Raw genomic sequence first — 24,517 nt, forward strand, 5'->3', positions numbered from 1 at the left:
AAAACAAAGGATATACATAGCTTATAGGAATATAGGCAAATACACTATCCTGCATAAGAAGTTCTTTGACCCTATATATTATACTTAAATTTGGTTGTTGTCTACTGTACTTGATTACTTAAACACACACATTTATTACAATATTACGGATTATCTAAACTTTGGTCTACTTTTTAAACAAAAGTTGCACTGCAGTCTTTAACAAAGATTTCTAAATGATGAAATCACATTAAGTTAAAAAAACAAATATGTTCTCTTTCAATTTGAACTTGAGGAAAAGCCTTTTCCATTGACAGCCTTATACACAACTGTTTGGCCCCTGGCAATGTGTCTAGACACTGACGGTTATTTGTTTTGGTTCTAAAAGATACATATTAAATACAGCGGTCATCACAAGAAAGCTCTTCAGAAAAGACAAGTTTAAAGATACAAAAAAAGCTACAAAAAATACATATATGTATACTTTGAACATTTCCTTTACATTTCCATAGTAACAAATTATTTAAATGTTGCTTTACTAAAGCTGGTCACAACATTATATTTACATTGGTCCATACGCTACCTACTTACCATGACACAACAATAAGGTACATAAGCATAGGAAATTAATACCTTAAAATTTGCATTTAGGACAGAGATGCTAATCAGTACACATCCTACCTAGTCAAAACTCAAAAAAAATATGGAAACAAAAGAAAAATACCTCAATACCTCATATCCAACAGCATGATTGGCAACATCCTCTAAGCGTGTTTTTACTGTAGTCACATAGCATAGTGCAATTTGCAAACTACTGAGCTAGAGATGTTTAAGGAATTATCAGTATAGTAACACAAGTCCCTGTAGCTGACCAAAACTATAGAATAAAAAGAAATTTAGATGAAGTGTTTTAGATGGTAAGTGTTTCACCTTTGTTACTGTGGTATGCATGCTATCTGTAAAAAGAGACAAACTAAAGATTGAATTTTAAAAACTGTATGTACAGTGAATATTTCCATTTATAAAATACTGTGGCAAAATTAAACATGTTGTAATCAACAGAGAAGAATTTAAGCCAAAATGAATGCACCAATTAAAAAGCCAACTCCAAAGAATGGAAAGTATAAGAGCAAACAGATAAAGATATAAAGATTTTCCTGAGCTAAACCTATGTTCCTCTCACATAAAAGAATGTTAATGAAAGACTTACCAGCAATGAATCTTGCAGTACATATTGAACAACCAGCTTGATCCTGCAGTTCTGAAGTTGTTAAAACATTTAAATTTTTCATTGATGTCAAATAGATTTGCATTAGAAAAAGCAAAAGTGGATATGAAGATCCACACTCAATTCAAAACCTCAGAAATAAAGTATAATTTTGTGAAGGAAAGAAATATGAAAGAATGTTTTTTTTCCTAAATGTCATTTTCATTGGAAGCCAATGTTTCTTTGTGAATATTTCGTTTGCATAGGAGAACAAAAGATGATACTTTTGCATTCAAATATGCCAATAGAAAATACAACAAGAAATTTATATACTGCAGTCACATCCACAATAAGTTTCAAATGTTTTCATATAAATAATATTTGACTTATCTTTAACAAAACTTAAGAATTTAAGGGAAAGAACAGTGTACTTATTCTGTGTTGCTCTTTTAGCCATTCTTGCTTTTCTTTGCATACCCAACTACCTTCCTTATAACGCACACTCACTTGAATTTAATTTTAAAATTAATACATTGAATAGCTTCAAAATAACCTGGTAAATCAGCCTTTCTGGTACGAAACAATCCAACTTATGCTACACTTCTAAATTTTTGTTCTTTACAGAGGAAAACACTCTCACCACCACCAACACAGAGTTGAGAGGGTAAGCTCGGAATCAGAATTATATTCTCAAGAATTCCAAAGATTTTGTAACACTACAGAAGATACTCACAGTATTCCTCCTTATATCTGAATTATCTTATTATGTGAAGCTTAACAGTTACAGTTGTAGTGTGATTACCTACTGAAATCAATGAAAACTCAGAAGAGCAATGCAAATTGAGGGACTAAGAGTGATTAATGAGACAAGAATAATGGTCTTTAAATATTTCAACAGATTTTAATAAAAATCGTATTATTTAAACCTAAGAAAAAAAAATTCCATGGCTTAGAAGGTATAACACGTTTGTACTTGGCAAATCATTTAAGAGAAGCTACTGTGTAATATAAAGCTGGCTACAGATTAGAACATAATTCAAACACAGTATTCAAACTCCATTTCAAACATTAAGCTGTTTCTGCACTAGCAGCCTTCAATTACTGACTGTTCTTCTACCTTTCAGGATAATATATTCACATTTTTCCCCCTACATCAATGAATTCCCTATTATGTGTCATAATTCAGTGAGAAGCACTCTAGGCAACATAACTGGCAGACATGATAAAAAATAAATTCGTATTTTATTACAGATTCCAAGATTTATGTCAAAAGTCTCAGCCAAAAAGAAAAGGGGGGGAGACATTGCTGGCTTAAAGAAAACAAATCAAAATTCTGCTAATAGGTTAATGAATTTGCAGTAGCCAGAGCATAATTATTTCAACCACAACAGAGTATTTCCAGCTCTATCTGAATTTATGCTGTTGCAACATGAGATGGCATTCATACAGCCATAGTGTCAGAAGACAGGGAGTTAAAGGCAACAGGAGTAAAAGATCCATGCTACAGTGCAACAGCCTGCTACAGTGCACTCTCTAACACAGTCCAAACTGGAGTTTGAGTCAAATCATTCTCCTGCTGTCAACAAGAACTAGCAGGAAAAAAAACGCATTTCTTCTTCTGTGTCTACTCATCCAGACTAAACACCAACCTCTTAATACAGACAATTAACCTGCTAGTTCAAGTAGCAGAAGTCTGCATAACAAGTCTAAGGATTTCATCAACGCATGGACCATCAGTAAGGATCTGCTGTTTTAAAAATTCAGGCAATTTCATACAAAAAAAATATGTTAAAGAATATTAAAACTGCTAAGACAAGAGGATTTTAGAAAGGTCAAAATAAAGGTAGACTGTGAAACTCTGATTCTCCTATCTTTTGTGCATGTTTCTTCGAATAGTCTATGTGCACGAAAATACACCCATGTTTTCCTTGAGACAACCGATTCATTCAGCACTCAGGGTAAACAATGCTCTGGCAATCAATTCTGTAGCAATTTACCATGATTTACCCACAGTACATCAAATTTCCTTAGAGAATGTGGAAGATCCTTAGTAAATATGAGATAGGGAATTACAATAAAAAAAGAATATGCTGTCATGCATGATGCAGTAAAATGTTACTCTTCAGAAATAAAGTAGAATCTATCACAGGGTTCCTACATGACAACAGACATGTACAAAAAACATATACCACTTTCCAGTCTACAAGTCATGTAATTTCCTCAGAGGCAGAAAAGTGCAAGATACAGCCCTGTGACTGAAACGATTGCACATACTGTGCATGCACAACATGTCTGAGAAATTCTTGAACAATTTAAAGTTGTCTGTGGAAAATATCGCAACTTGGGATTCTAGTAGGAGCTTACACCACAGTTCATGTCAGTCATCTTCAGCCTCCTTTTTTCACAGGGCTTCTCAGAAGCAAATCGGGAGCATGCTGCAATCCAGGTAAATTGTTGCTGCATGTACCATCATTGCTGGAGAACCCTTGGCTGCCCCTCTTACATCTGTGACGGGAAATGTGGCCATAGAGGTCAGAAGGCCCTGATGAAAGACAGCAGCTGGGAGAAGGATGCTACCATGTATACAGGAGCAGCCAGAAAACATACAGAGGCTTTTGAGAAAGAAAGTTGCAAGGAGTAGATCAATACTCAGCTAGCAGTCTACATAAGATGAGGAGACCACAGGATACATAGCTTAGATTACAACCAACCATTTCAGTTAGGTAGTAGTGGTGTATGCCTTTATTTTCATGATCCTTAGCTCAAGACATCTTATTTGGAGAAATATTGTAGATTCATGCTTGCAATTGTGATCTAACAGCAGCTGAAGACTTAAAACACAAAGATGAAGAGGAGGCCATGAAATCTACACTGACATTTTCATTTCAACAAATTAGCTGCTAAACACTAAGTACCTATTCTTCTCCTTTTCAAGTATTTAAGAGTAAACAGCTGAGTAAGGAGCCAGTCATGTCATTTAGCAGTGGAAAGGAAAGATGGATGTTGGCAACATCAGCTGACTCAAACCTTGTCAGAAACAAGAATTTGGGCACTTTATGGTGACATTTATGACAGACTTGAATGTAAATTTATCACTGGCTTCTCTGAATACAGTAATATTGATCTTATGATGGGCTTCCATAATAACTGCTTGAAACTGTGACTCTCTGCTGTGAAAGACATGTTATTGTCAATACTCAGAAGATAAGCAGTCAGTCAGATTATTCCATGTCGGTAGTTTTTGTCACAAGTTTTCCTCTTCCAAGCAAAGAAGGGAATACACTTTTACAACTTACAGCAATACTCTAATACACTCTTTGTTATTATGGTCTACAGTTCTACTTTCTTGTAAAAACTATCTGAAGCATCTTTTCAAATTAGTGTTTATTGTAAACAACGAAGCAAAGTAATCATTGAAATTCTTCAGTCTGTGTCATCACTAATTGCTTTCATCTTGTTAAAAAATATTATCACATTTAGTTCTACTGTCAAGACCACTGGTACAATTTGACAGTTCATGCCGGGGTGGGGACGCATGACATACATAACACAAAATCCACAAATTCACGTAAGAAGAGTTTATGGGGAAATATTTAAGTTTATTTCTTATGAGAATGCCTTGGGTATGAGCAAGAGTTTCCTGCCTAACATATGTCTAAAACTCCAGAATATCTGTGTTGCATTCAATCTTCAACACCACCACAAATCCTGCAAGGTCCTCCAGAGTGATAGGTACATATTTAGTATCTAGTAAAATGGCATGCAGAGCAACACAATGAGCAATGTGCCTTTCCAAAACCTGACCATATCAGATTTAGATAATGTGGACTTTCAGTATCTTGAAGAGGGTAAGGCAGAAAGTCAAAATAGTTACTAAGAACATTTCAATAATTCATACTTGCTCACAAATATTGCCAGTTTAGACATTCATTTTACCTTGAGAAGGTATGTAGGAATATTGCTGAAATCTACAGGCAACTTCAAGAGGAAGCGAGCTGAGAATTCACCAGTCTGTGGAGAAAACGTAAGACTAATGAGACCTAGTGTCTAGAACAGAATCACAAATTGAATTTCTCAATGAGATCACTGAGGATGGAAAAAAGACACTTTACAATTTCATAGACATTCTATGAGAAAAGACATGCAAAAAATAAATGCACACATCACTGCCAGTAAGTCAACAGTAAAAAGTTGTCAAAGGGCAACAATATGCTTGACAAGAACAGAATAAACTTTGTTATGTCCTATATATAGATCCATCTTGTCTGTACTCATTTCCGGTTAAAGGTCTAGTGAGATCTGCAAACAGTCTGAAAGCCAAGACAAGAAAAAAATTTATAGGAACATATCTATGAAATAGAGGAATCTTCACAAACACAGTAGATATATGTAAGAGGAAAAATTTCAGTTGAGTAAGGTATGAATGGACATGAAATATCCTTTGATATACAGAAGAAATTATCGAACTAGAAGGTTCAGAAACTTTTCAGAATTATGTGACTCTTAACACCTACTCAACTGAAAACTTGCCAAGTGTCTCCTATGCATAGCTGGGTTTTTATGCATAAAGTGTATGCAAAGGAAATGGAAAGGATTTCCTTTCTGTTTTGTATACTTCCTTAAAACCAGACTTTGTCCACCTGGTTATGAAGCAATTGAGTTCATTCTTTTTGAATAAATGTTTGCCTGATTTCCACCACATTAAGGATATTTTAGAAAAAAAAATATTTTGTAATTCAATAAAGTAGCTATACAGCAGCTATATTTGTCTTTTTGAATGATCAGTACCAAAAGCATTAAAGTAGAAAAATTTAATACCTCTTGAAACAAAGTAACAAACTCCTTTCAGTTTTTAACATTGTCCTAAATTTGCATACACATACAACCTAGTTACTTGAAGACATACAATTTTTTAAAATATAGTAATTTTAACAGTTACTAAAGACAAATTAAAGCTATGTGAATATTCAGTATTCATTCTGCCAATTTAACATATATGTACTACTTCAATATTCCCTGAACAGTTATCTGTAGCTAACTTTCATTTTAACATTTTAAATGTTTTGTGAAGCCAGACAAAGCAAGAAAAATACTGTAAACAAGAAACGTACAATATACAAATTTAAACAAGTGCACATGCCTCTATGGTGAGTATTTGTATTACAATTCTCATTATAATAGTGAATGTAAACAGTATACTAGGTATAAACAGAATAATCTCTATTATGTATACAGTTGTACCTTGTGGTAAGCAAAAGCCTGTGAAATATCTGAAGTAATAAGAATATCCTTTCTATAAGATGTAGCAACAACACACTGAAGAGAAGCAGGGGATCTTGACAGTAGAGAAGAGCAGAAAGTGCACTTTTAAATAATTTTATTCACCCTGCCTTTGATGATATTTACAAATGTCTGCATCTCAAATTCAACCAAAAGCTGAAACTGCTGGTCAAAGCTTATAGTTCATGCAGATATCGGAAGGAAGCCTTCTGGGTCATTGCTTTACTACCTTTAGCGGATGCTATCATGAGAAGATTGCATACCTATGAAGACAGCTTATCAAAGGCTATAACAGCTTCTCAAGAAGAATGCAGTCAGCCAAGCTCTTTTAGCACCTGCGCTGATATTGAAAATATTAGAAATACACGGCCATACGCCTTCGCAAAGCTTGTCATATGTTTGTCTCTCCTCTCAACTAGTTGTGCTAATCCACAGATCGCTCTGAGCCCAACATAAGACAAAACATGGAAGTTGTCACTGGTGATACAGTATCAGACCACAAATCTCCATAATGAGAGACAACACTGCTACACATATTGATCGAGAAAGGAACTGGCTGAACAGGACGCTGAAGGAAACTAGCAGGCAGCTGCACAAGCCTCACTTGGAAAGTATTTAAGGTCAAAGGGATGCTGTAGAGTGGTGACTGGCTTTTGAAATGAGATGGTAAGATGCTGTGCTGGATAGATGAGGAATATAAATCACTGTTTGATGGATGCATTTTCTTCTGCAGTATTGCTAGCAATAAAACTGAGAACTAGGTATCACAGAACTAGATACCTTTATTTAGTTTATGCCTAAATTAAACAAGCATTTAACCCAAGCAACTAAATATATACAGGGAAACATGCTATGCTAGGCAGATGTAGCATTACTAATATCGATGCCAATTTGTTCCTTGGTCTATGCATCAGGTATGAACTAGAGATAACTTACTCTACCTTCCAGTCACCAACCAAGAAAAAATAAGACCTTGAATGCAATCAAAAACCTGCCACTTGTATAACATTACCAGTTATATCATCTGCCAGAAGGGTTTGTGTGATTTTATGCTGTGATGCCTCCAGTTGCTAGTTTGCTCAGAAGTGCCCTTACAATTTGTCCCTGACAATCACACAACAGATACAATTACACACAGAAACACTAAAAACCAAAAGTGAGCACCCTTCCTAATGACCCTGAAACCCTTCCAAATGACACTTATATTGGGGCTAAATACCAACTTGTTGATGTTCTACTGCACACACATGCTGTGAAATGACTGACTTTCTGTGTGTGCGCAACACCAAGACTGCCTTGATGACAGCCACAGTACTCAATTTTTACTCAGACTGAAATGGATTGTATAGACAGTGCTACCTCTCTGGATTTGTCTCACTGACAAGTTGTCCTACAGATTTGCCAAAAAAATCCAGAGAAATATTTCTGGTAAAATACCAAGTCTGACGAACTTTGGATGGTCACTGAACAAATGGCCTCTGAACAAAACAACAGCTTCTCTCAGATGTGGATGTAAATAAAGACTTGCCGCCTAGATTTTACATCATTAAATCTAGATTATTTTACAACACATTACTTCTAAACATTTTCTGAACCTATAGGGAGCAGTCCCTGTCCATGGTGCTCAACTACCAAAAAGCCAGATTATCTGAATCAGATGGAGGTCCTGGTCAAAGCACTGAGAGATCAGATTCAAGTAGTTAATGGCCATTTGTATCCGCTTGTACCTGTCAACATGAAGCTACTGGACTAAATAAAGATTTGTGTATTCTGATCTTGGATATTACCTTCAGGACTTCGAAGTTGGTGCAATGACATACAAGGAAATTTATTTCATTTTGAGATGCTGCACTGAACTAAGGCCTTTTCTGGAGTTCTGTTTCATTTTGAAATCAACTCATGCACTTAAAATGACTGCTTTCATAATAACACTGTGCAAGGTTTACTCATAGATGACTGTTTCAGGTCTACTGAGCCACTATTGATCCCTGAGAGATGGTAACAGTTATTTTACTTTGTTTTGATAACACAAATTTCAGTAACTTCTAGACATAGGAGGTAAGGTGCAGTTACCTCTTAGTTTTCAGATAAACATTTCTACTGTGCTGACTGTCAAGATTAAAAAGACAGTTGGCAACAACAGGAAGGAAAACCACATGTTTTTAGGCAACTCATACACAATGCTCTGTCACTTAGGTACCAGGTTCACTGAATCTACAGTTGGTCCAAATGTGACCTTCTCAGTCTTGACAGAGAATGTAAACTTTAAAAGCAAAACACACAGTAGCAAAGCCTCATACAGCTTTGCAATGATTAAAAGGATTTTCCTCAAAACATACTCAAAATTTATTTTATTGGGATATTTTTAATTAAGATAATATTTGCAACATACACGGACAAACTTTACTCAGCCATCAAAGACTGATGAAAGACTCCAAAGGCTTGAGTACATATGGCTTTTCCATAAAGAGGATAAAAAAAACCCCTACTTTTCTACAGTCTTGACTACAATTTGGCAGCTGCTAAAAATGATGATAAATTCTGAGTACGGTACAGAAGGCCTTCTGCATTTCAATAAAACATTCTGACGATATTTACAGATGTGGCGAGCTGTTTATGGTGCCAGCTACAGAGAATAACACTCAAGAACAAATTAATGTCTGTGAAATATACTGACTTATAAAAATAAAACAGTATTCTGAAATTCTCTGATAAAGAAAATTTTACTTGGCTCAAAATAAAAATCTGCCTAGATGACAAGAAAAACAGAGGACTATATATATATATATTGCTAGTTGCACAGTAAAAGTATTTGTGTCACCTATAACTTAAGAATGATGAAAGTGATATAAAGCTGAATTCTAGGCCCTGGCAACAGGAACACTAAAATTTCATAGATTTTTTTCAGACTGCATACATTTCAGAAGACACTGCTTCTAAAGGGCAGTACATGTTGAGAGTATGTTGCTGCTGAAAGTAAGAAGGGGATGTGTTCAACATAAGCACAACTATACATTTCCTGATATTTCTTACTCTGAACTTCCCATGATAAATACATTACTAATGGCAAAAAGCTATGCTGCCTCTCGAATCTTAAGCTAACTCAGACTTCCACGTAACATTGTACTTTGCCCTGTAAACAGAGTTCAGAATTTTCAACAGTTTATCAGTTCAACTATAAATAAGATGAACTAAAATCAGGTTGAAAAACAGTGCTTACCTGGAAATCAGGTTCAAGTAAGGCGGCAGAACAAAAGCAATGGATAAAACAGGGAGTATAGAAAGTGAGCTGGAATATTCTCCGTTGGAAATATAAAGCATGAATGTACATACAGCATACAAAGAACTCACTTTTCCAAGGCAACAGCAATACTTACACAAATGAAAAGATCAGTAAAAGCATTTTAGCAGAAATATTCTTAATAGCTTACCCAGTTGTTTTTTTTGCCAGCATAGATTTCCATATTTTCTCCATACTGGGGCTCTTCAAGTAAAGTCTGATATTCAAACATGAGACGAGAGCTCTCACGTAATCGGCTGCATTGAAATTGGTGATACTGCTGGACAAGCTCTTTCACAACAAGCAGGAGGCATTCGGGGTTTGAAGGATTCCAAGAAGCTAAATTCTGTTGAATTAGAAAAGAACAGAGGCCAAACTCATTTACAGCAATAAAAAATAAGCACTCTTTCTTCCATACCGATGCCAGCAAGTATGCATATGTGCAGAAGCTAGATGACAAATCTAAAACATAATATTAAATGAAGAAGTTATTTAACACTTTGGAAGGAAACCGGGTCAAACAGCATGCAAGGCTCTTAATGTGAAGTAAGTGCCTGTACAGCGAGCTACCATGAAACACATACCAGGGCCACTGCTTCACTGGAGTTAACCTGACCCTTTCCCTTAATACAAGTGCAACCCATGCACAAAATCTCTTCAATTTGTCTGGCACAAGTTTTGGTTACAAGCTTGCCATTATATCAAGAGACAAAGAGTACAGTAACACAAAGCAAAATACTGATACAACTGAAGGTAACTGTGTCAGTAACATAGCAGCAGTATTATCTTTCAGTGTGACTACTTAAATGTTGGCATAGATGAGTCTTCCACGCAAAAATAAAAGTTTTATTTGGGGAGATTTTCTATGCTATAAACCATTGCTAATACGATGAATTCCTGCCTCTAGTTGATCTTACTTAGAATGAGTCTACATTAAGGCCAGGACACGAGATAATTCTGATGCAAAAGCTGAAAGACAACTTCAAACTGTTGAAAAGCCCATGTGCTTTGTGCCCAGGTCCTCAATAGGTTTTGTTGAAATAAACACATTAACACAATCAAATGGCTTTTGGTCAGCTTTGGGTCAACGTCTATCTATGCATCATTCCCTTCCATGAATCAGATGAAAAAATATATTTATCAGTCAATCATAAAAAAGAAAGTAAGTGGGGGGAAAAGAGTTTTGGGAGGTGTTCTTATTCTTCAGAAACACAGACTTTATTTTTGCTTTCTTAGAGTTTTGGTTGAATGCTTAAAGGAATAGTTACCCCTAGAGTATACATTTGAAAAAGACCAGTCATTTATAGGCCACAGATTCATCTGAAACTGACGGGCTCAGCTCAAGAAACGCAATAGGACATAACTCCAGTCATAATTTGCTTTGTTTCATAGGTATCACTGAACAGATCAGTGAACAGTTAAAGGATTAAACTATTCCCGTATTCTGAGATTCTTGGAGACACCAGTCCAGTGTGGCTCAGATGCTCCTTCAGCTTCTCCCTACAGAGGCTAACACACTGCTCTGTCACACATTTGACTCCGTCTTGAAGTAAAAATCCTCTATATTGGTTCCTAGACAGTAAGACCACCTGTAAAATTAGAACATTACATTGGCATATCTCAGAAAGTGAATTATATTACAGAGGAGTTGGAGAAGGCCTGAGACAGAATGAGGTTCATGTAAGGTCTTAAAATACATACTACAGAGACATTGAAAGTTTCTGTCTTACATCTGCAACTGACAAATATTTCCTCCTAACCTGAATCCACTTAAGTTTATCCTATTCTACAAAATACTAGAGAAGAATTGTTACGTTGAGAGCATCTTCTAGGAAAAGCACTTTGTATCATGCAGTCTGAAAACAGGCTGTGTATAACCTCAAATTTCCTGTTCCCAAGCTCCCGCTCAAATAAAGCATTTCCAGAAAGCCAGAGGATGTAACATGCCCGTATGTATTGATGTCAGCCAGACAAGTGGGAATAACCTCTCCTCCTAATGACATTGGCGGCAATGACACAATAGAAGTGTTCTGTCAAAGGAAATGACCAACAGTATTTTAATAACTAACCTAAACGCAACTGTACCTTTTGGTTTGAAACAACATTATACCAGAGAACAAAAGAAGAGCTAGAGAAAACCCACTGTCACTTGTGTAGCGTGGAGCTGTACTACGGCAGTTGCTCTCTTCAAAGAGCTCCAGAGCACTGCATCCAAACAGCCTTTACGCTGCACTGCTCGTCAGCCACAGCATTTAAAATGAATTACTTGACTCTATGTTTCTAATTAAAAAATTTTAATTCAGTAACTAAAAATTTTAAAAGAAAACAAGGTGTATACTATTTTATTAAAAAAATAAAAAAACAAACAAACAAGCTCCCCCGTCTCCAACACATCACCTGGAGAATAATACAACCACTCAGCTAGCACATGCATCTGTTGCAACGGAGTCTCACTGATTTAAAAAAAAAAAAAAAAAAAAAAAAAAAAAAAATCTAATAGCTACATGAATCTTCTGTAACACAAGTTCTTCTTTAAACCTCCACTAATTTCTGACTTTAGAATCATATTTTTATTGCAGCATTTGTTACGTGGCAATTGGCCAATATATTTCTAGCCATTTCAATAAATTTTCAAAAGTGCAAAAGTGCTGTTCTTTTCACAAGATCTAACTTTTAAAGTTAACAAAACACTTCTGAATACACTGACTTGTTTCTATATGAAATTTCTTTCTCCTTATCTTTAACTGCTGCTTATTTGCCAAAAGCACTAGACTTGATCATTTGAAAATATTAACTTTTCAATCATTTTATTGCCATACAATTTCAATATTGTATAAAAATTCAGGCTATGCTGTTTTTTGATTCAAATGGTTTGTTTCAAAAGGCTTTGTTTCTTCAATCTTCCTTCTTTTATTTTTGAAATCAACAATGTATGCAACTACCTCTAACGTAAATAGCATTAAAACCTAACTGAAGCAGAATTTGATGTCCAGCAGTTTGATACTTTGTACAACTGTAATATTCCAGTGATCCTTCTGAAAATGTACAATTTGTCACTTCAGTCAATTAGAGTACTGTCCTTGCAACAATCAGCTAAATTCTTTCTTTAGAGATAAAAAGATGTTCTAAATAATATTTTGTTTAGCAATGAAGAACTATATACCTTATTATACAATATATTATTATACATTGGAAATTGTTTTCACGAGTAAAATCTTAAACTAAAGGCTTTGAAGAAAAAAAGAACACACACATACACACCACATATCAGTCTGTGTATTTTATTTTCTGATGGTTTGTCTGAAGCCTGTGGTATTCTAACACTGGCCAATACAGTTTTTGTACGAAACAGTATTTTAAAATATTTAAAACATTAAAAGAATGAAACCAGCTTCCCGTGTTTCTGTGCTCTGTGGCTGCATGTTTTGCCACAAAACTCAGATCTTTCATAAGAATTGTGCTCTAAATACAAGTGCAAAATCATGAGCTTTAGTTGTTACTGCTTCAGAAGAAATTCTGAAAACATGAAGACAAAACATACTCTTTTTCTACAGCCAGATTGTTGAACCCTGACAGGTAAGAAAGACTCAACTAAAGACATACCCAGCAAATATGCATAGCAAAAGACATGTTGCTTTCCGTAGCTTCTCTTATACCGAAATCTCCTTCTACTTCTCTTACTAGGACCTTGCACATTGTCTCCGACAAAATGTGCATGTTCACATCTTTTTACCAAAATCTCATGCATGCTGAAAAGAGAGAAAGATATCTTTCAAACAAAAATCGCTCTAAAATTGGTATATAACAAATTTTACAGCAAAGTAAAGCAGGAACACTAGCTTGGGTACTGGCAGTATCTTAAGTTAATATATCACTCAATAAGTCTTTTCTAATTTGAAATGAGATTTCTGTATACTTTCCACAGAGTTAAAATCAGAATTTACAGAACAATCAGTACTATGTTTAAAATAAAGAAATCCAAACCTGAATCTAATTTCTTGATCTGTTTGCCAAGAGATATCTTTAAGTTAACTCTGCAGTGCAAACTAAATTATTCAAAAGTTAGCCAGATAACTGCAAGTAGTCCAGTGTAAAACAATAAAAAAGTATGATCCAACTCAAATTGTGAGTTCACCACTAGTTCTGCATTCATTCACGTCTCATATGAAGGCTGAGATGCACTTCTCAGAATGGTTACAACTACTTTTAATACTACTATCATTCTTTTCAGTATATTGTGGAAGGACTTTCTTCTTTGCTGAGCACAGAGAGGCTCAGTTAAAAAGATTCACTTCTGACTGGGCACAGCTAACACTTCCGTACATGCTCTCCACTGCAATAAGCAGCACCACAAACTCCATGCTCTAATTCTTAAATTAAATCCTGAACTTTTGGTGGCTAGGATACATTAAGCAACTTGTGTAATTTGCATTTTCTAAAAAGCAGGTCAATTTCTACCTTATCTTGAGCAATTATTTTAGCAGAAGGTTGATGGCATGAGAAGGCAACTATGTATTTTCTTATAGTGACAGAAGCCTGTTAATAGTCAGTCATCTGTGATGACCGGCTAATCCTAATTTTTTTGAATTAGTGAATGACTTCAAAACAGTGGGACTACACTGGATCTATAGTAATGGAGTTAGAACTTCAGTAAGACAGAAATCCAGATTTCCACCAGATTCCAGAAATGTAGGTGCTCACATCAAATAGCTACTGCCATAAAGAAGCTGGCCACTCCAACTACTTACCTATCTGTGACTATTTAAGTTCACCATATGCAAGTTGAATATTTTGTTGTGACAGAAGCTTACCCTGGAATTGTTGATTTTATTGATTAGTGAAATGAGTTTCAAGAACAGGTCTTCAATTTTTTTAGACTTTACAGTAACTACTTTCATTACCTTTGCTCTCCACCCAACACCATATGGCAATATAAACAGAGAAGTTCAGGGACTAGTAGGCCATAAGTATCCATTAATCTATGTCTATGTTGATCTGAAGATCTGCTAGGTATTAATTTAAATGAGTTCCCTAACAAGTATATTCCCACCAATTTTTCAGGGGGTGCAAAATCCAACTTCAGATTCCTTGGCTCTTGATATTGTTTCCTTTCAGAAGATGGCTACATGATAAATAAGTAGTTTGATAGAGAAAGGTTTTTGGATCACCATGTTGAGAAAATTACAATAAGTATAAAGAGGCGGAGTAAAGATAATATAAGACCACCTGTAGAGAATGCAGTTTAAACCATTTTACAGTGATTCATTTAAATGAATAGCAATGACACCAATTGGATTCCAAAAAGAGAGAAAATTTGCAGCAAGACAATATCAAACTCAATGGGAATTTTTAAAGGTGAGGCCAGTGATAAAAACCCCTAAGCAGCTTTTCAGTACTTCTGGCTTTACAGAGTAACCATAATATTCAATTTTTGGCAAAGAAATCATATTTATGTTTTGTTCTGGAACATGTTGTGCTTTGCAGTCTTTCCCTTATACTTCCAAAAAACTAACCAAGACCCTATGCAAACTACTCAATGTCAGTGATTACCTACTCCCCTCGTTTTCAGAACATAAAGAACCTTGTGTTCCATAAGCAGCTAATTCATAGCCTCCATAATAGCATATTGCTTATTTCATAACTTCAGGCAATGTCTGCAGCAAACCATAATGCTACACTATCGGAAGGAAAATAAGATCATAATTTCTAATTGATCTGAACTTGTTTTTCTTTGAAATGTGTTTAAATATCCAGGTTGCCAGAATATCTTCCAGGAATGTGATTTTAAAGAAGACAGATTGTAACTGTTTTTCCTGGCTATACTACAGGAAACAACAGCAAGATCTTATTTTAAGTTAGTGTACTTTTATATTTCTAAGCAAGAAATTAACTGCAATCACTTTCACAAGAAAACGTCAGTAAACAAAACCTCTCAAGCTCATAACAGCGGTAATGCATTTCTATAGCATCTTTCATCCAGAATTATGATAAACTACAATGCAAGTACAGATTTGCATTTTGTTTACATTGCTGCACACTACATGTACACAATTCATGTACTATGATAACTTAAAATCAGTACCAGTATAGGTTTTTCTTTATCTCAAATGAGAAAAATCATCACATTGCAGTATCAGCACTTACGCTCTATACAAATACATTCTCAGGAGGTAAGGGGTCCAGTGGTTACAGCATTATTCCAGAAACTGGGATATCTGAATTCAACTCCTGCTTTGCTATAGTCTTCTTGGGCCACCATGGGGAAATCATTCACAGGAAAAGGCACAGGATAATTATCTGCCATATGCTCACATCTTTCTATCAACAGATATTTTTCACAGTATTTGCAGGGCTGGAGTGTTACAACAACTTTAAAGGCTTCAGTTTCTTAGCAGCCAGCACTTAAACATCCTACAGGCTGTAGTTTCAAATCAATCACATGTAAACCCACATGCCATCTACTTGTCATCTTATTTTCACAGGTTCTTCTCATTCCTCTTCCCCAAAGCACCACTGGAACAACTTTCTGGAGTAATGTGCTTGAAATCATCATTTCTGGGCATAAGCAAGCAGTAAAGACTTAAGATTTCATGAAAACAGGAGCACTTCTGTCATGGCAAATAAAACCAAACAACTTACAGACTTTGTGTGCTATACTAGCTATTATGTATAATAAAGTTTGTATAAAGTAAAATTCGGGATATTCAGATTTCATTTTTTTAGTGAGAGGCTGTAGAAATTGAACACAAATTAAATTAGTCTATAAACTCTAAGCTGAAATCTCAGATACCTGAATATCTTGAAATGGCAAGAAACTACGCAGGAGGTGAACAATATTCATCTATTATATCAAAATCTAACTCTGCTTTAAGAAAAAGCATATTACATTCAGTACAGATTCCCATTATTTCTTCTGCTGGCCATACAAGGAGCTTCTTGATTAATGACTATGTACCTACAGTAGTTCTAAAATAAAAAGTTTATTTTTTTAATTTAATACACACAGAACACTCTTCAGCATTCAGCTAGAATGAATGCACATCCTCCTTTCAAGCATCATCATCTGAAAACGGAGAGAATGAGTCTTTCAAAAACTACTGTAAATTACTCCTATATCCTACTGTGGGAGCAGAGAGGGCCAGGCGATTTTTGTGCATTAAGGGTGCTCTGCAGCTGCAGATCTCTGCAGTTTAAAAAATCCCAAAAAACAAAAAAACTGAAATGCCTGGGAAACACAGACACACAAGCATTAAAACAAGGAGCAAAATAAGGAAAGGTTTTGAAAACAATACAGAAAGTTAGACCTGTAAAGAATAAAGAAAATATAGATTGAGCACTCCTCCATTTGGGAAAATTAATGCTTTCTTGAAAATTACTGTGTGCAAAGATACTTCTTTGTCTCACCAGTATCTTGTGAAGAAAAGAACCTGCAATGTCCCAAACATAAGCTAATCACATTGGTAAGAAAAAAAAAACATCAAAAAAAAATTACAATTATAAATCATAACAGAATTCGCAGCCTAGAATTTAATCAAATCGGAAACAGCATTATCAGACAGAACACTTATTTCTAACTGACCTTCTGTAATCAGCTAATTTAAAAGTCTGTTCTGCTTGCATATTCATAAGCAATGACTGACTTGCTACAGAAAAATGAATTATTACGGCGCAACAACTTGAATTCAAAAGGCACAATACGATGAATTTAAATGTATTCTCAATTCAGGAAGGATGTGCTAGATTTGATCTTTTCTTTTTAAACCTGCTAAATGTGTTTCTAGAAAGCTAACAGGCTGCTGTCTTCAGGCCAAGTCATTTCTTACTATTCTGGAGTTTGTGTGAAAAAATAGAGTACATTTTACCAACATTTTTATACATAAGGGCCAGAATTCTTTAATTTTTGCTAGTTTCTCTAATAACTACTCTTTTTTTCAAATTTTACTAAAGAATTGAATAAAATACGATTATATTTTGATTAACTGAAGCAAAAAGAGTTGTAACTACACTGATTTCATCAGTTTGCTGGTTCCTATTAAGGTATCCTCAATACTAATATGAGTATTCTGCTCCTAAGCTTCCAAATATTCTGCCTTCCACGGCCAGCTTGGGACAGCCAGCCTTATATTTTTGGTTTAAAGTAATAACTACTTGAAAATTACGAAGACAAACTGGAATTTATTCTACTACTAGGTCTTTATTTCCTGTCAGAGCAGGTATACTATATATAAATACATGAACATCAGTGTCTGGTGACTGGCATCAGTGTCTGGTAACTGGCAATCTGACATTATGCCAGAGCCCATACTTTCCTGCCAATAGGACATTATCTCTTAAGGCTTCAACCTGAAGAACCTTTCATTTGCTCAATCACTTTGCTTCCTCAGGCAAATATTAGTGATAAGAGTAAAAAAGAAGTTATGCTCCTTGGAGGAAAAGGTGATACCTATCAACACGCTGGGAAGAGACAGTGAAATAGATGATGGCATTACCAAACTAACTTTATTGACTCCAAAAAAGCACTGCTGACAAAAGCATTCATAGTCTTAATTGCAATGTAATATAATGAGAAAATACTGTTTTCTCCATTTTCTATAATTATCTTTCTCATAATCTACAGAAATGCTTTAAGTCCTCATATAGAAGAGGAATAATAATATACCCTAAAAACAGAGGGCATAGTACTAGATTTAGATGTCTTTAGAACAGGTCGTAGAATATTTGTCAAGCTTAACTTCTTAAATGTTGGAACATTTGGAATGGTGGAACATCTCTGAAAACTGATAGGAAAGACAAAGAAAAGCAGCAGCCTCTGTTTTGGCTTTAGGGACTGCAAGTTGCCCTTGTGACATCCAGTGGCACGAACAATCGATGTCAGGAGGCAGCAAGTCACAGACCCAATCGATCCATTGATTACGACGATACTTACAGATCCAGCAATTTCAACTACCCCTTGAAAAATACTGAAGGCCCTTTTTCCTCATATTTGATGGCTAGCATAACCACACAGCTCATGAACTTATATTTTTTCTCTTGTTCATGTCAGGAGACTGCACTTATCCTTGAGGCAAGATGTAGCAGCACAGGGTAAAGTGACACTATCACTTCGCAATCAGCAGTCTCTCTCCAGTTTTCTTTTTTCAAACACAGTTAAGATGAACAAAGGAGATAGCTCACTGACCTGGACTCCAAGGCAACATTATCTTTTCGAGAATGCAACACAAGCAAAACACAGGAATAGAAAATTCTCCCTCTGCTACAGACATAAATGTAGGTGCCACTTTAAGCCTATTGAAATCATTAAGGCCTGCAAATTCTTTATTTTTGATTCTCTATATTTGACTATTTGACTGTTCTGATTCTCTATTTTGACTAGGCACAAAGAGCCCAGGCTATCAGTGAACAGTCTAAATATGAGGTTTAATGCTCAATGCAATCCTGACTTCCCTATGACTCCACAAAGGCAAGTCCCAGGTAATAACACATAAATGGAAAAAGCAGCACTAGACCCAGAAGAACAGGTGGTAAGCGAGGCACTGGTGCATCAGAAACAAATCTTCACATTACAATGAAACAGAGCAAATGGAAATTACTAGAAAGCTTACATCAAGTTCAGTAGCTCATTCAGCTGCCTGACTCAGAAATGTCCATCTTAGATTTCCTTATGGAATACTGATATAATTGAGACTGCTCATCCTCCCAGGCACCAGCTTCAATTCCACGTAACTGAAACACAGGCCTACACAATGACTGGACTGAAAGATCATCAGATGTCAAAAGGTGATTCCAGAGGGGAAATAAATCCTGAAACATTCTGGGACAAATCCTACAATTGTCAAGTGCCACCGACTGCCCAGCACTACTAAAGTTAAGGAGTTTGCACATAAAGTCAGGTAAAAGTTCAGGAAAATTAGAAAGAATACTAGAAAGCTGAAAATAGAGAGTATCTAATGGAACCAGTAAATAAAGTAAAATAAGCACAGAATTAAAAAGAGTTAAGAAATAAAACAAGTTCGGAATGCATTCAAATTTCAGCTATGCAAAGGGCTGTTACTGAGTGATGTATGAAGAGAGTATAAATTGGCAATGGGCACCTTACAGGTCTCTGACTTGATATAGATTACTGGTTTAGGCAGAGCCTGAGCTTTAGCTTGTGCCCCAGCTCACTGACTATACCTGATCAGTTATTCCTTACACCCAAAAACCTGATGCCGGTCTGCCCTACCTCTAGTCTTTTAGGTCTCCAAGGACTGTAGGGTCAGAAAAGAGTGAGGCTGTAGAGGTAAGTCTGAGATCCCTCCTGCCACACAAAAAGTCTGGTCACTAAGAGATGACAGATGATTTTGTTAGTATTCATACTTCAGCTCTCAGCTAAAACTAACACTTACCTAGGTAAATGCTCCTCCATTCTATCAGGGATTCATGCTAATCTATGAGAGGAGAAAAAGAAAGTACTCACTCAGACAGGCATTTGGTTTTAGTAGAGGGACAGCAGACACTCTCAAGCCCAGTGGCAGCTGCACCTCAGATAAGAAATGAAACTAAATTCAACTGGATTCAAGAGAAGATCCAGAAGCTCAAGAAGCCAGTGCTCTGGGCTCAATTTAAGTCAAACTGACACAGCTTGAAGGAAATATGAGAATACATGTCTTTTTCAGCCCTTATATCAAAATATAAGCATTTTGTTATTCTGCTATAAATTTTGGCCCCTTTAATTCTATAAACATGGAAAAGATGGTCACACTCTTGTAATGGATGAAAACAATCTTTTTTTTTAATTGCAGTAGTATGAATAAAAAGCCATGAAATCATTTTTCTCCTTTTACCAGTGCAGAATGATTAAATTTCTTATCAGATCTGTATTAGCTAGCGTGACAGCAAAATACTTTCTCTCACTTTGACAGTCAAATGCAGTCCTTCAGTCAAACACATCCATGCACATTCTTAATGCTTTCCTGAAGTTAGTATTTTCTGGACTGGAAAAACGAGATTTTTCACAACAGCTAATGTTCTAGATCTTTCACATGCTAAGGAGAAATTGCATTATCAAACAAAGAAGCCTTTGCCAAAAAAAATGAAACATTTCCTTACTAAGCCCTTTAGTGAGAACAAGTTGAATTAATTCTGCATTCTACACTAACATACTTTAAGGAAGAAATGCAAAGTCACCTGGCCAACCAGATATTTTCTTCTCCTACAAATTAAATAAGGACAATAGTACCAAACTGTGGACATTATCAATTCATGGATTAGCAAAACTGAAAACCCTCATTTTAAGGGAGCTAAAAAGCTAATAAAACCAATTACAGGACTGGATACCTTCAGAATTTTCATTAATCTTTATATTTGGGGATAGACACAAGAAGCAGAGAAACTGAAGGTAAAAAGTAAATATTCAATATAAAAAGAACACCAGCCAAACCGCTGTAAGGAAAGTAAAACCTTTGGATTAAGTAGATGGAAAAGGGGGTTGGAAGTATAACCAAAGAAACTATTTATTTCTGTTCAGGGGAGTAGATCTAAGTTTTATAAATAAATAAAATTGCATCAGAGAAAAAAACCTGCTTAACCATTAATTTTCTTCGTACCAGGCAAGACTCCAGAGCTCTGGCAAAGCTAGCGAGCGTGTAAGCAGGAGGGCGCGTTCAGGAAAGGCTGCGCACGGGACGCTACGCAGCTCTTCGCTGCAGCAGCCTCGCAGCTCCCGGGGGACGAGGCCGAGCCGCAGCTGTTCGCAGCGAGGCTTCTCCACCGAATGATTCATTCGGGCCGCCGCGTCCCAGGGAACGTTCCCTCGGCTCCACGCTCAGAGGGAGTGGGCAGGAGGGAGAGATCAACCTGAAAACTTTAACTACGGCAGAGCTTCCGAACTCGGCAGATTTCTCTTCTTCCTACACTTTGGAATCGAGAGCCAATTTCTGTAAGTTACCCTAAGAAGTGACGATGGAACTCTGGAAAAGAGAGCGAGGTAAAAGTATACAGTGATCTCGTAGGAGTAGAAAGCGACGGAGAAATACGAGGTGGCTAACTCCTCTCTGCTCTGTAAATATTGACAACTGCGGACAGAGAGAGGAGAAATAAAAGGGGAAGACGAGAAGAGAAATTCAGAAGATTAAACGAAGGAGCAAAAGGAATGATCTACCGAAGTAAAAATGCCCTGAAGGAAGAGGAGACGGTGAGAGGCGAAACGTGTTTTCTGTCATCTCTCCTGCGTTCCTCCTCCCAAACCGTTTGCCGAGCCTCCACCTCTAACCGCGCTGCGACGCAGACGCCGGGGCCGGCGCCCGCCCTCGCCACCTTGCCCCCTCTCAGCAGAGCCTGCCCGGTGCACGCCTCGCACAGCCTCCGGACGAGCTGGCGGATAACTAAGCGCTTTTAGTCGGAGAGGGGCAGGTGAGTGGCCCCACAACAGAGTCTTCTGCTGCTATTCCAGACACAGCTCGCACGGGAAGCAGTAACACTAACACGCTTTCAGCTTACCTACACAAAGCGCAGAAACGCCCCTCGCTTGTTTAAAGCAAAGTTCTGAAAACCATCATGCTCTCTGCCCTTCACTGGGGGGCTTTCACACTACAACACGTAACAAGCATCTGGATTTTTGCTGACACGGCAAGAAGCAGACTTCTTAGAATAAAATAGTATAAACAGAAGTCCAAAAAGGTAACCAAACTTGTATTAAACAATGTGAGCATAGGAACAACTGCTGTTAAGCATATGTGTCATGCACCTGATGGTGCATGAAGAACAGTTACAGAAGAGCAAGGTATTTAGAGGAATCACTTCGCTACCCATTAAAAGCTAACTCAACAAGAAAACAGTAATAATAATTAAGGTTTTGAACACAGCCACAAAAACAATACAGCCTTCATGACAGTTATCAATAGCCATATGACAAATATCCTGGAGTCTAACATCTACAAAGACACATGAATTTAAAATAAACGTTGTTCTACACAAGATGTTTTTATATAGCACGACAGCTAATACACTTGAGTAGAACAATCAGGTGAATCAAGTGCCCAAAGGCTGAAATCCGTACTCAGGATTAGCAATACGACAAGGAGAAACAGTCTTTCCAGTGCACACATGCACAGGGACGCTCCACCGCCACTCTCATCCTCGGAGGCTGCGTGATGGCAATCCCCCCTCGCCCGCGCATGCGGCAGGAAGCACTCCCACGTACACTAACCCACCCGGACAGACTCAGCCCGCCCCGGGTTTCAGGAAATGCTAATATCCTCTCGTCTCCACCCCTACTAGGGCTAACGAAGCCTTTTCAGCAGCAGTGAGGGGCAGAATCATTCTGTGGCCATTGACTAGAGGCCTGAAGTAGGATACTTAAAAACATAAAATAAAATAAATCCTTAAATTGACAGGTAGCTTGCCTAAGCTGCTATTGACTTTTCCTTGCCAAACAGAATACACTTCAAAAAAATTGGAAAAATGGGGTTAACATTTTGCATAAGCACTTCAATCATTAACTGGCTCACATTAACAATCAACTAGGCTAACATAACAAACAATTCTTGTTACTCAAACTGGCGTCATTATAATGAGCTCCAAATTAATCTCATCCGTACACAATCACTAATCTTGTTTTGTGCCAACTGAATTTTTAATCAGAACAGAATGAATCATAGGTTGTTTTTAAAATACATTTCTAATACTCGTCATCCAAAGTGAATAAACACCACAGAGGAGTAGAACTTCTCTATTTACATTCTAAGAAGCTGATTTTATTTATGCATACTATACACACAAGTATCAAATGCATACTATAGCTGAGATATTTTTAATGAAAATAAAAAAAATGTTTATTTCTAGTAAAGCTTTCAGCACGAATAAAGCCATGCATTCATGAATTCTGCCCCTTTAGTATAATTACAACTGCATGACAAACTAAAATAAAAGGAAGCGTTGCACCTCTGAGTTATAACACCAATCTTGACATCATTAAAAAAAAATAAAAAACAGGATATACACATTCATAAAACAACAGGATACACACATTCATAACACAGTATGACCAACAGAGTAGCTACTTCTACAGTGCTTATAATGAAATATGTATTCACAGTGCTGAACTGAGACTCAATTAGAGTTTCTAACTGATTTTAGTACTTGTGCAAGATACAGAATCAAATTTGAGTTACAACAGGCATTTTGACTCCATTTTGTAATTCTAATACAAATTTAACAAAACAGTTGATTAGCTGCTATTATATAAGACAGGAGTGGTCAATACATCACCCCTTTGCTAAAAAACAGGCCCAACTACTTACTCTTTGAAAAAAAATCATAATACGAAGTCTTCACCTTACAGTATCTACTTTTTAAAGTACATTATTTCTGGTATCTTGTTTTAGCTGTCTAGCTGCTTAACTAAATACCTGTTACAGTATTTAGATTAAACTTAACCTGAAGGTTAGCCTACAGTTATGGAAATTGAATGAAAGGAAATACAGTTATGGAAACTGAATGAAAGACTACAGTCATCAGCAGTGCAGTCATTCAAATATCTTTTGGGAAGTCTACTGACAGCCTATACTAAAACCATACAACCTAGTGTACCCGGTTCTCATTTTTATGCTAAACATAATGCCTAACTCAAGTCATATAACAACATGTGATGACTTCTGCTTGAAAAACAAGACGTTCAGGCAGCCGAGAACAGAGAAGCAAGGCTTAATGTCAGAATTCCCACAGATCCAGTTGCATTTACTATTTGCTTGGGGACTCTTTGGACAGTACTCCTATTTTAATACAATCTACAT

At 36.4% G+C, this 24,517-nt stretch overlaps 1 protein-coding gene across 1 annotated transcript in view; it reads right to left on the bottom strand.

Annotated features, from left to right (window-relative positions):
• BABAM2 (BRISC and BRCA1 A complex member 2) overlaps nucleotides 1-24,517 on the bottom strand; it is a 177,047-nt gene that overhangs the window by 116,552 nt on the left and 35,978 nt on the right. The window contains exons 5-6 of the mRNA XM_062571946.1: nucleotides 9,898-10,092; nucleotides 5,123-5,197 (exon numbers count right to left, since the gene is read on the bottom strand). Of these exons, the coding sequence (XP_062427930.1) occupies nucleotides 5,123-5,197; nucleotides 9,898-10,092 (270 nt within the window). The remainder of the gene's footprint in view (nucleotides 1-5,122; nucleotides 5,198-9,897; nucleotides 10,093-24,517) is intronic.

The sequence above is a fragment of the Rhea pennata genome, chromosome 3, assembly GCF_028389875.1.
Source record: "Rhea pennata isolate bPtePen1 chromosome 3, bPtePen1.pri, whole genome shotgun sequence".
NCBI classification, from domain to species: domain Eukaryota; kingdom Metazoa; phylum Chordata; class Aves; order Rheiformes; family Rheidae; genus Rhea; species Rhea pennata.